Genomic DNA, 14,043 nt, shown 5'->3' with positions numbered 1-14,043 from the left:
ATATTTGTTTTATGTTCTAGTTTTATAAATTATAGTTATACATTTTATAAATTCATAAATATATAAATTATAAATTGTTAAAAATTATAAATTTAAAAAAAAAATTCAATATTTAAGTTCTTAAAACATTGAGTATTTTATTTTTATTATTTCTTTTGTCTTAAATCGTCACCACATACGACTTAGAATATTCGCATACAATCCTAAACAAGCCCCCTTTAAGAAAAAAAATGATCAGCCCCTTATTAACCTCCGTGGTTGGCTCTCACGAGAAAAACATTCTTAAAATCAGCTCATCCGTCACCTGGCTAATAGAACGATCGTTTCAGTCTAATCAGTGCAGAGGCGTAGCGACCCTTCACGGCGCCCTGGAACAAACTTTCGGTTTCCACCCCCCTCCAACTTTTCATTTGCACCCCCTCCCCTCTCAAACTTTCAATTTGTTTTTCCAACCCATTTTAGCGCCCCCCTTAAGGTCGGCGCCCGGGGACATATGTCCGCCTCCCGCCCCCCCCCTCCTCGCTACGACTCTGATTCAGTGTTAGAAAATGAGACGGATTTCTATTTAAAGCAGGGGTCTCCAAACTTTTCAGCCCAAGGGCCGCATTAACTATCAAATATCAGTTTGCGGGCCAGAGTAGAGTTTCTTCCATGCATCCTTTGGGGTGGCGGTGTTCACCGTGCCCCCCCCCCCCCAAAGAAATAGAATTTATATAGAAATATAAACACATTTTAAATGCAACCCCCCCCCTCCTTCCAGGAGAAAAAGTCTGAAAAAAACACTGTCCGGCCGACAACACACTTCAGGTCCAAGTTTGTTCTCCTTGGGCAAACACAAAAACCCACCCGTCGTTTTTTAAACTTGTCTCTAAGGAAGTCATTTGCTTGCAATTCAATGACCTCAATCTGCAGTTCATCTGGGCAACTGGTTACATTTGCTTCAAATGGGTTTTGAAGCAGTCTCACTTCTTCTGCCTTTGAATCCTGGTCAGAAAACCGTTACTGAAACTGCAGCTGGAGGTCTTTGATGATCTTGCATGCAAATGATGTGGGGAACTCAGATATTGCTTCAGCCATGAAGACTCTGCACTGCTGAAAGTGCGAAAGTGCGTCGAGTTGTTGCCCTGTACTTGCTCCAAAAACATGGAACAGCTGTCCAGCGATTCTATTTGAGTCACAATGTTTTCATCAATGTTTGCAACACGGAGGGCAATGGTATTTATACCCAAAGGTAGATTTTCAAACTGTTTTGAATTTTCTGAGCAAAGTACCTCAGCCACTTCTAACAAACTTTTTTTCGTGAACAAAAAGATCTCCGCGGATCGGATGAAAGGACCTCGCGGGCCGCATCCGGCCAGCGGGCCTTAGTTTGGAGACCCCTGATTTAAAGAATACATAAACAAACTTGGTGTTTATAATCTACACACAACACGGAGAAGAGGTCAACAAGTTGAGATATAGTCTAGCTATTGCCTTACAGCTTGATGGGGTGTATAGGGCTGGTAAGTAGGTCACCAATCAGTTCTATGGCTCATGCAGTTTTTATTGAGCCGAAGAACTGGTTGATGACCTACTTACCAGCCCTACTGTAAAGAGGATACCATGGTAGCAGTAGGAAATCACGAGTCGATCGTAAGGAGGTTCCAGAAAATTGCTAAAATAAATCTAATTAAACATAAAACAAGCTACAAAACAAGTATTAATTTTTTGGTTTATTTTACGTTAACAAGAGTCAACAGATTGCAACTAAGCCAAACAAAATGGCGGATTTCCAGCAGTCTTCAAGAAAAATTTTCCAGCAGGCGTTGGCTTGGCCCAGAATCCCAGGTTGGCACAGCCCGACACACCACATGTGTTACACCAACCCAACTGGGGAGGGGATGGGGAGGTTTTTAATTATAGCAGTTGTGTTAGACACAGGAATAAGGAGTGGACAGATTCAATCAAAGAAGGGCGGACTTAGGCACATTCAAAAGATTCGAGTTAATGGAAATTATAACGAACTCAATACCATTTTACATTTGTCATCGTTCATTCTAACTCATCGTGGTTGTACAATTACACTCAGCTACTTACCACAAAGTTGAGTTCACTAGCACAAGGATAACTCTTGAAGCGACAGCTGGAGTTGATGCTCTCTGTGAACAGGTGGATGGACCTCATGTGGTTACAGATGACAAAGTCAACAGCGCCTTGGATAGTAACACAAAGTCAATTCAGTTATATAATATATATATATATATATATATATATATATATATATATATATATATATATATATATATATATATATATATATATATATATATGAGATATGCTATTATATGTTTTTTTTTACTGTCTATGCCCTTGTCACAACACCTAAAATCAATTAGCTCCCACTATGTCGACTTTCATTAAAAAGCCCCCTCCCCTATCACAACACCTACAATCAACAAGCCCCCAATACCACAACACTTACCATCAATAAGTCCCAAGTGTTACAACACCTACCATCATTAAGCCCCCATTATCACAACACCTACAACCACTACACCTACCATCAATAAACTCCCACAACACCTTCCAGCAATAAGCCCCTAATATCACAACACATACCATCAATAAGCCCCAACTATCACAACACATATCATTAATACCCCCCCCCCCCCCACTACCACATCACCTACCATCAATAAGCCCCCACAACCACTACCATCAATAAGCCCACACTTTCACATCACCTACCATCAATAAGCCCCCACTGCTCAATGGATGTAATAGGAGACTGGATACACCCAGGCTGATTGTGTCCACCGTTTGGATAAAAGTCAACGTGACCTACAGCCTGCATGATGCCGAGGTCTGTGTGGTATTCGCGAATGAACGTTTTAAACAATTTAAAACCATTTCTCATTAAAAAAAATATGTATGTTATATTCATGAGTAAACCCAGTCAGCATAACCTTTTTATAATTATTATGGATATCCCTTTCAAGAGTAACTTTAATGATCATAATTTTTGTATAATTTTATTATATCCTATATGCCTATATTATAATTGATTTATTTAATTTGTCACATACTCAAGTTACTCGAGAGATTTTAAATATTTTTAAACGAGTCGATTACAATTCGTTTGATTATTAGTTTGTAATAAATAATTTTTCATAATTATGTATGTCTTTCTTTTTTAAGCCTCATGTTTCAAAACATTGTATCCCTAAAAACTGACGTAGATAACTAAATATCTAACAAAATTTAAATTAATATTTATTACATGTCTTTCATCAGGCTTAGCAGCTAGAAAATAAATAACTATCCTGGACAAACTATTTATATTTTTCTTTTTTATTATCGCATTTGCAAACGATTAACCTACTAGCTGTGAGAAGAGTCCCAGCGTCAGTGTGGATGGCGTCAACAAACAACGCGTCAGTGGGGTCAAGTCTGATGCTGGCTGGAGTGTTCTCAAAATATGGGCCGGCGGGGTCCAGACCTGTGGAACAGAGAACAGTGGTTCTTAAGTGATGTGAATAGTAGCTAATTCAAGTTATATATGACCCCATTTTTACAGTCTCTAATACAATTTTAATATATTTAATAAACTATTTTATCTTTGACAGTGCATTTTACCTAAAAAAAAAACAAACAAAAAAACAGCAAAGTATCTATAAATGTGTTAGTTACATACACATTTTGATATGCCTATATGACGATGGAAATGTATAATGAAAAACATCGTTCACATTCTAGGATTTTGTGATCATTATAAAACATCAAACAAATGTTCATGCACGTTTTTTCTATCAACAAACTAAGACAAAAAGTAAGGAGGGTTAAAACAGGTTTATATTCATCATTCTCAACAACCTACCTGTGACACTCCCCACTCACCAACCTACCTGTAAACCTCCCCACCCACCAACCTACCTGTAAACCTCCCAACTCACCAACCTACCTGTAAACCTCCCAACTCACCAACCTACCTGTAATCCACACCCCAACCTACCTGAAATCCTCCCCACCTACCAACCTAACTGTAAACCTCTCCACCCACCAACCTACCTGTAATCCTCCCCACCTACCAACCTAACTGTAAACCTCTCCACCCACCAACCTACCTGTAATCCTCCCCACCTACCAACCTAACTGTAAACCTCTCCACCCACCAACCTACCTGTAATCCTCCCCATCTACCAACCTACCTGTAAACCTCCCAACTCACCAACCTACCTGTAAACCTCCCAACTCACCAACCTACCTGTAATCCACACCCCAACCTACCTGAAATCCTCCCCACCTACCAACCTAACTGTAAACCTCTCCACCCACCAACCTACCTGTAATCCTCCCCACCTACCAACCTAACTGTAAACCTCTCCACCCACCAACCTACCTGTAATCCTCCCCACCTACCAACCTAACTGTAAACCTCTCCACCCACCAACCTACCTGTAATCCTCCCCATCTACCAACCTAACTGTAAACCTCTCCACCCACCAACCTACCTGTAATCCTCCCCACTCACCAACCTACCTGTAATACTCCCCACCTACCAACCTACCTGTAATCCTCCCCAAACCTGGCACCCTCTCCCCAGCGTAACCAGAGATGTGAGAGCCCAGACTATGACCGATGACGTGGAAGCTTTTGGCTGGTGTACCGTATTTAGCCTGTGACGTAAAAAATGTTTTGATAAAATGTGAATCCAAATTTTAAAGATACGAAAGGAATAACGTCACATTTTTCTGGAACCATCCATTGGTATTTTTTCACCTAAAGGAATTCTAATCACAAATGTAATAAACTATAACACAACATTTTGATTTTTGCATGTGTATTGTTTTTTTGATTTTCAAAATATAAACTAAAAATTACTATTATTACTTGTCCAACAGTGTTTCTTCAAGATTATTTTTACTCAGGGGGTGGTACTTAATGTTTATTTGGGGGGGGGGGGGGGGGGGGGCGCAGACTAAAATTTTCGGGAAGGGTGGCCACTGTTAAAAAAATGCACGTACAGCTTGTAGCATACATTTTATTTCCTACATGGGTGGCTGGGATACACATCTTTAAAATATCCACTCTCTGGCTGGGATACACATCTTTAAAATATCCACTCTCTTACTAGACATGACCAGACTGTTTTCACCACGTCGAGCAAACACGGGCCATGCAGAAAATATCGTGATTTCTTCCTTCTTAAGTCTTTTACTGTCCCCTCTTACTTGTTCTACGTTAGGATTTATATAATTCTGTCATTGAAAGGTCTTTATATTTTTATTACCACAGCCAAAACTATATAGGCTTGACATCTTCAACAATGTAGATCTTAGGTCTGACAACAGTGATTGCTCTAATCACAGTCAGTTCAACCAACGTACACTGATTTGGTTGATGAGTTATCTGAGCCCCTACGACTCTTGTATAGGCTGTTGAAATAAAATGTACGTACACTGATTTGGTTGATGAGTTGAGCTATCTGAACCCCTACGACTCTTGTATTGGCTGTTAAAATAAAATGTACGTACACTGATGTGGTTGATGAGTTGAGCTATCTGAGCCCCTACGACTCTTGTATTGGCTGTTAAAATAAAATGTACGTACACTGATTTGGTTGATGAGTTGAGCTATCTGAGCCCCTACGACTCTTGTATTGGCTGTTAAAATAAAATGTACGTACACTGATCTGGTTGATGAGTTGAGCTATCTGAGCCCCTACGACTCTTGTATTGGCTGTTAAAATAAAATGTACGTACACTGATTTGGTTGATGAGTTGAGCTATCTGAGCACCTACGACTCTTGTATTAGCTGTTAAAATAAAATGTACGTACACTGATTTGGTTGATGAGCTGAGCTATCTGAGCACCTACGACTCTTGTATTAGCTGTTAAAATAAAATGTACGTACACTGATGTGGTTGATGAGTTGAGATATCTGAGCCCCTACGACTCTTGTATTGGCTGTGGCCTGGGTGTAGGGCAGTTTGTTGCCCCCTGACCAGTCCACAAGGATGACGTTGTAGTCTCCCTGTTTCAATAGCTCGTCCTTCATTTGCTGAAACAACAGGGGAGATCATTCAAACAACAGGGGTGATTATTAAATCAATAAGGGAGATCATTGTATCAACAGGGGAGATCATTCAAACAACATGGAGATATAACTGAAACAGGTGAGGTAAATGAAACAATAGTGTAGATAATTAGAGCAAAATATCCTCCTTCATCTGCTGGAAAACAGGGCAGATAATGAAATCAATATGTGTTACAATTGAAACAACTGGGGAGATTATTCAAACAATTAGGGAGATAATTAGAGCAACAGCCATCTTTCACCAGGTGAAGCAACAGGGGAGATAATAGAAAAAAAAACTAAGGGGGATAATCAGCCCAAATAGAGCACATATTGCCTTAGAACGCAGTTCATACCAATAATTAAATTGTTGTCGAACTGCATGTGCCTGGTGGAGCTGTAGATTCTCATAGAGGCGTAGATTTGTTATTTAGATGTACGTGATAAGAAAATTTTCAATAGAAATCACATTTGATGTTATCGTAGATGATATTTTAATTGTGTTGACGTATTTTTCATTATCTAATGATATATTTTTAACCTTAACCTCTGACCTTTGCCCAGTTAGTTACGTCGACATTGTCTTGATATCCGTGTACAATAATTTTGGTCGGTCGTGAGACAAAACCTGGCCAGATGGTGGTGAGACTTGTCTTGACTTGTGTGGCTGGCAGGTCTAGTGGAGTTGCCGGTTGGGCTCGGGTGTACAGCTTGAACAGGGTGCTGGGGAAATGTTGGGGGGGGGAGGTCAATATGTTAAGAGCTAGGTGACAGAGTGGGGGGGGGGGGGTGTCTAAGTGTCAGGGTACTAAGAAACGGGATTGGGGGGGGGATAAGTGTTAGGGTGATAGGCGACAGGGTGGGGTTTTAGTGTAGGTAGAGAGATATCCAGCAAATTATTTAGTTTTAGTGTAGGTATAGATATCTAACAAGGCATTTAGTTATAGTGTAGGTATAGATATCTAACAAGACATTTAGTTTTAGTGTAGGTATAGATATCTAACAAGACATTTAGTTTTAGTGTAGGTATAGATATCTAACAAGACATTTAGTTTTAGTGTAGGTATAGATATCTAACAAGACATTTAGTTTTAATGTAGGTATAGATATCTAGCAAGGCATTTAGTTATAGTGTAGGGATAGATATCTAACAAGACATTTAGTTATAGTGTAGGTATAGATATCTAACAAGGCATTTAGTTATAGTGTAGGTATAGATATCTAGCAAGGCATTTAGTTATAGTGTAGGGATAGATATCTAACAAGACATTTAGTTTTAGTGTAGGGATAGATATCTAACAAGATATTTAGTTTTAGTTTAGGTATAGATACATAACAAGACAATTAGTTATAGTGTAGGTATAGATATCCAACAAGACATATATTCTGGTACCTGATTCTATCAGGCGACTGTGGCAGGAGAGCCAGGGGTCTCTGTAGGGTGAATCCAAATGGTGCGAAAATAGAGAAACATCCCAGGTCTTTGTAGCAGGCGTCTGGGGGTTAAAGGGGGTTGACAAGGGGGTTCGTTAAAACAACATTCATGGTGAGTTAAGGGTTAAAATAGTTTATTCAAGCAAGGAAGTGGTAAAGATCGTTTCTGATTGATACGTGTTATAGATGAAAATTTATAGAGAAAAGAAGATTGTAGTCAAAGTGAACTCTAGTATTACAACTAAGAACAAGATGAGAAATTGTAAATTATGGGATATAGATGATTTTATTTAATTGCTAATTGGTTCATGCATTTAACAAAATTACACAATACAATTTTACATATTTTTGATGTGATTATAGAATGTAAGAGAAAAGGAATTTGTTCTTAATTTAGAACACAAATTTAGACACCAATAGTACAAAAATATGAACGATAAAATTTAAACACAAATAGTAAAAAAATAATGAACGATAAAATTTAAAAACAAATTGTAAAAAATAATGAACCACAAAATTAACGAAAAACTCAAAACTTACTGGACCAACTATTTTGTGCTGACGTCACGATGAAGTTGAAAAGTAAACAAAGAAATACCAACATCATTTTCAGCAAATGCTTGAATAAATGTTCCTGTTGACTTTTAACATTATTGTTTCCTCCTTTATATAGCACGTTGCAGAATAAATTCGTTCTCTTGCTCTAAAGTTGTATTCCTTGATTCCATTTAATCTCTCTATTTTTATTACTGTTGTTTTTAGTCCTTCGTGTCTGTTTTGGTTATTGTTGTTTTTAGTCCTTCGTGTCTGTTTTGAATTGTTAATTCCCCCCCCCCCCCCCCCCCTTTTCCTCATTGTTTGACTATAACGCTGACACTAATACTCATGATAATTAATTACTGATTCAGGCCAACAGGAACAAACAAGGGGGGGGGGGGGGGGTCTGTGAAAGTATAATGTAGTCAAAGTAATGCTAATGTGATAGCTTTGGCGAGTGTTTTTTTTTCAATTTTGTTTTCGATAGACCAGGTTTAGCCAAAGTTGCTTGGAATTGTGGAACAAGAACGGTGCAGTCGTTTTTACTGGGGGGATCCAAGTCAAAAGGTGTTTTATCGAGTGGTCAAAGCAGAATTTCTTCCAGACATATCGTAGGGGATTTGGGAGGGGAAGGGGGGGGGGGGTTGGGAGAGGTAACACTGCATCTACCCACACCCCCGAGCGGAGTGAAAATTATTTTTTATAGAAAATATACTTAAACCAGCAACACCCCCCCCCCCCACCCCCCGAAATTTTAAATGCGTACTGCAAGTTTTAATTCCGCTTCATTAATTTTGCAGGAAGAAAGTATGTGAAAGAAACCTTGCACCTAGCTGATGAATCATGCGGTTATTTGTGATCGCTGACCTTTTAAAATGTTATAGTCGTATAACGACCATATAAGCCGAGGGATGGACCCGAGGCTATTTGTTATCACAGACCTTCGGAAATGTTATAGCCCGATAACATTTGACCTATATAAGGTGAGGGAGGACCTAGGCTTTTACCATTGTTTTTAAAAACAAATATACTATCTCTACAAGGTTGAGGCTTTGTGAAACAAAAACAACAGTGTTTCGACCAATGGCCCTCATCAGTAACAGCTTTAATACACGCTGATAGAATTAAACAACTGTTAGTTAAAACTGTAATTAAAAGCAAATTAGCCTAAATAGTAAATGTAGTTTAAAAGACTAAACAAAAATACAAACTCATCAGCCATGTTTACAGAAATTGTTTATTCCTTTGTTAAATTAAATGGTATCTGGTGTAGAAAGCATTTCATCCAGCGATAATTAACATGAAATCCTGATGTTTTCTTTCAAATGTTTTCTGTTTTAGATTATCTTTTAGGTTACATGTAAACAATTTTATTTACTTCTTCAACAGAATGTTCTTTAGACAAACATTTCCCTACCCCGTACTGGGGATAAAGACAGCGGTAATGGGATTGATTTTGTTATACTGGAATTTTGTGTCTTAAGGTAAGTTTGGGCTAAAGTATTACACTTATATCACGTGATTTAAAACACCTACATATGTAAGGATGTAAGGTGTATGTGGCGCCAAGGATTTTTGATGCGATGAACTTCTAATAAAAATAACTAAAAGTGAAATAATGTTTCATGTATCTAAACATTTAAGAGATTTTTTTACATCACGTGTAAGAGACATTTATAAGGAACACACACGCATGTACACACCACGCCACTTTTAACATTGAATGTTAAGAAGTGTCAAACATATGTTTATGCCAGCTCTTATAGGGATCAACTAAATATGATCTCTAGGGATCATTTCATACGTATTACTTCACACGATAGACGAAACACACAAAACACCGAGCAGAAAAACTTGTATGCACGTTAGTCTGAGTTGAAGAGCGTAACGCAAATAAGTCACTGAAGTAGTAGAGTCTGTCAGTGTGGGATAGTGATCACTATGAACTAGTGGGTGACGCAGGCATCTACAACTATACTTTAGCCATAAAACACGCCCAATTGATCTCCCCCCCCCCAACCATGGGCACTACTGCAAATGTAAGAAAACGCCCAGCACCGCAAAGTCTTCCTATACCTATATACCTACCACTCATATTATAGTACACCAACGGGTTGACGCTAGAACTGACCCCCTCCAACCCCACCCCCAACCCCTCCTCCCACGGGCACTAAGGCAGATGAAAGAACACATCCAGCACCACAAAGAAAGTCTTCCTATACCGGCCACTCATATTGTAGTACACCAACGGGTTGACACTAGAGCTGACCGTCTCCAGCAGGTACGACAGGCTGTAGCAGAAGAGAAAGATGTTGTAGTAGATCTCTGAGTGGCTGACCTCAGGGAACAAGGCGGCGATGGTGATGACCAACGTTTGGGGTGTCAGACACACCACGAACACCACAGACACCACCGCCAACATCTGAACTGCATGCATTTCTTTATTCAAACTTTTAAACCCCGCGTCTTTGTTTATTAAAGTTACAGTTTTTCTCCAGAGTAGCCTTCCCTTGAGCTGTATACCTATGACGACGGTGGTGATGATAATGAAGAAGAAGGTCAGATAAGGTAGAGTGAATTCTGTGACGTATAGAGATTTGCTGAAGACGTTGATAGGGTCCACGCGTGACAATTTGAGAAGCTTTGTTTGGTTGGTTGCCGGTATGAAAACCCAGTCTAGGTAATAGATATAGTAGGAGGGTACAAAGTCTAGCAGCATCAGTACACAGATAGTAACGTTAACGACGATAGCGACGTTTCTTGTGATAATCTGCTTGACCTGAAGCGGCGCTAACACACACAGGCAGCGTTCAAACGAGGCGAAGGCGGTGACGAACCCGCACACTCTGGAGAAGTAGTTGTGTGGGATGTACACCAACATGGTGGCCACGCCGCTGTAGTCGATGGGCAGGTTGGACTTCTGGAACCACGGGTTGTTCAGCAACCCGAACATCTGGTTGGTGACCAGCGCCCCTATGTCGCTGGCAGCCAGTACAGCCAACGTGACGTTGATGCTGTCCTTAAACCCCTGCCTGGCAAACACCACAATACTGACGCCGTTTCCTATAATGCCAAGGATGGCTGTGATCTCTATACAAAATAAGTTGAAGAGCATGAAGGCTTCTAGAGCTTTAGTGGGGAAAAGAGGCGACACGATCTTGACGTAGTTTGTATCATTCATTGCTGAGATGGTGTTGGGTGCTGTCTTAACTTTCATTAAAACATCCAGCACGTTAACATCTGTTAACGTTAATGTTAACAGTTATATTAAAATACTACCCAGGATAAACAATTATTGAAAGACTTATTCACATTAATAAATATTTACACCGAATCTAATTTAAATCTAAACTTTTTAGTTAACTGGTTCTACTGCTTTTAACTGTATTCAAGTCTATAAAGTGAATACAACTTAATAAACCTTTGTATGTCTAGGTTTACGTTTGTCTTACAATCAGTAAATAACTTATTGGACTTTGACTACACAGTAGTCACAACAAATTGCAGTGTTAACAAAGCGACATCGATAACACAGTCGACAGCGACAACAAAGGCTTGAGATATTTAATTGATGCTAATGATACACTATCGTGAAACTGCCAGAGTGTACCTGATTATTATCTGTGTCTGGATTCTAAACCTTATACTTTTGTCAATATTTTAATACAACTAAAATTAATGGAAATTATAGAAGATTTTAATCGTTATTTTAAAATTATCCAGCTTCAGTAAAATGTTGTTTTGTTAATTTAATTGTTAACACTTGCGTTCACTTTAAAAATAAATGATGGTTTATTTCATATGTAATTTTAAAATTTGTTTTAGACAGATATAATTTCAATGCCATTGGTTTAAATGGTAGAATTAAAAATATTACAGTACAAAATGATGTCATTGACCGGAGTTGTTGTGTCTTTCTCTCTTTGTGTGAGAGTGTGTTTGAGTGTGTGTGTGTGTATGTGAAAATGTGTGTGTATCGAGTGTGTGTGTGGGTGTAGGTGTGATCAGAGTGTGTGAGTGTGTGTGTATGAGTATGAGAATGACTGTGTATGAGTGTGAGTATGAGTGCGTGTTTGTATGAATTTGAGTATAAATTCTCGGTACCGGAACTCGCTTCAAAGTTGAAAGAACCAACGTAAATATTACATATTCAAAACTGGAATTTCGCCCATATAAATGAAACAGTTCTCAAATACTTTGAATTTGTCACAAGCTTACAATACTTCACAAAACGTGAGAAAGTAAAAAGGATTAGATTAAAAAGCCAGGTTTTAAGGTAAGGAAACCTCAGTGAAATCTTTGTGAAATCAGATGAAGCACTCGAGTATTCAAAGCATCCGTTAGATCAAAAAAGGTTGCGTGATTGACATAACTTAATGTTAAAGTACGTTTTTGTTAATGAAGAATGTGATCGAAATTCTAAAAACGCCAGTCACTTTACACCACATGGTCTGTTTAGCGAGGTCAAATACTAACATCAAAAGCTTGACCTATTTTAATTAATAAATAGCAAATTTGTCTGATCTTACGCCAAGAATAGAACCATTGACCTGAACGTGTACTAGAGTTAAGTAATAATGACATAATGCTTGAACGGATGGAGAACGCTCTGGGACAGGTAGGGAACATACATAACATCAGATCAAGTAAGCAAGTTATAGAAGCATTACTGTAGTTTAACATTAGTTGAAGTGGGCAAGTTATAGAAGTTTTTAGAATTTAACATCAGATCAAGTACGTAAGTTATAGAAACATTACTGTAGTTTAACATCAGATCAAGTACGTAAGTTATAGAAACATTACTGTAGTTTAACATCAGATCAAGTACGTAAGTTATAGAAACATTACTGTAGTTTAACATCAGATCAAGTACGCAAGTTATAGAAACATTACTGAAGTTACATCATAACAACTGGTCGGACACTGAGCTACACTTAACAGGACGATCTGACCTAATACTAGGACTAACACATTTCCCGGTATTACCACTAACATGGAATATCCGTTGTTCGCAGGTATTGTTGTATGTGTCTCAATAGTGGGGACAATAAATGACCGTTTTAAACAGTCAGTTATAACGTCAAAAAACGTAGTTTTTATGCTGACCAGTGACCTGAGTGTAAAAAAGACGGTAGATTTTAAGGTGTATTAGTTTACACTCTGGTGCGCAGTCTACCATAGCGATAGTAAAACGGGATAGGGTTTTGGTTGGTTTAAGTGCAGCCAACTATGTAAGCTCGGCGTCAATAGGTCACAGCTACTCAAAGATATGATCTTTACTCAAGGATACAATCTTTGACTTGTGATACTTCTAGCTTGTAGCAACACACAGGACGCCCCAGATGAGAGATTTGAAAGTTGCTTGACTACTTTCCTGGTTTCTTTTGAGCAATGCTTTAAATACGTAATTGACTCTTGCTAACACTTTTACCTTCACTTCTTCTCCATCTTGTTGCAGAGGCGTAGCGAGGGGGGAGGGGGGCAGGGGGTACATTAACAAATTAAAATCTCATTTTAGCTGCAATTTTGCTTTATAAATATAAAAAAATATATGAGGGGGGGTCCAAATCGAAAGTTCGAGGGGGGTGGGGTGCAAATCGAAAGTTCGGGGGGGGGGGGTTGCAAATAGAAAATTAAATTGAAAGATTAATCTCGAAAGGGGCGCTAAATATAAAGTTTGTCCCCGGGTGCCGGGAAGGGTCGCTACACCTCTGTCTTGTTGATGCCTCTTCTGACATAAATTTCTAAACACTCTCTGGATAAGACAAAAAAAAAACCCACGAGATTAAAATTTCCAACTACACGACACCACAAAGATACACACCACTACACGACACCACAAAGGTACACACCACTACACGACACCACAAAGATACACACCACTACACGACACCACAAAGATACACACCACTACACGACACCACAAAGATACACACCACTACACGACACCACAAAGATACACACCACTACTCGACACCACAAAGATACACACCACTACACGACACCACAAAGATACA

General features: G+C 38.9%; 2 protein-coding genes across 2 annotated transcripts; both read right to left on the bottom strand.

Annotated features, from left to right (window-relative positions):
* Positions 1–1,746: 1,746 nt before the first annotated feature.
* Positions 1,747–10,121, bottom strand: LOC131950238 (pancreatic triacylglycerol lipase-like). Its single transcript, XM_059312308.1, has 9 exons — positions 10,115–10,121; positions 7,449–7,551; positions 6,610–6,778; positions 5,894–6,040; positions 4,547–4,655; positions 3,362–3,478; positions 2,728–2,844; positions 2,077–2,192; positions 1,747–1,869 (listed from the first exon to the last, which is right to left on the bottom strand). The coding sequence occupies exons 1-9, from the start codon at positions 10,119–10,121 to the stop codon at positions 1,747–1,749; spliced, it is 1,008 nt and encodes a 335-aa protein (XP_059168291.1).
* Positions 10,122–10,196: 75 nt separating this feature from the next.
* On the bottom strand, positions 10,197–11,207 carry LOC131950237 (growth hormone secretagogue receptor type 1-like). Its single transcript, XM_059312307.1, has one exon. The coding sequence runs from the start codon at positions 11,205–11,207 to the stop codon at positions 10,197–10,199; it is 1,011 nt and encodes a 336-aa protein (XP_059168290.1).
* Positions 11,208–14,043: the final 2,836 nt, after the last annotated feature.

The sequence above is a fragment of the Physella acuta genome, unplaced genomic scaffold (assembly GCF_028476545.2).
Source record: "Physella acuta isolate Inbredline_101_S28 unplaced genomic scaffold, ASM2847654v3 ptg000746l, whole genome shotgun sequence".
In the NCBI taxonomy this organism is placed as follows: Eukaryota; Metazoa; Mollusca; class Gastropoda; family Physidae; genus Physella; species Physella acuta.
The sequence above is the reverse complement of the archived record's forward strand: the minus strand, read 5'-3'. Positions and strand labels throughout refer to the sequence as shown.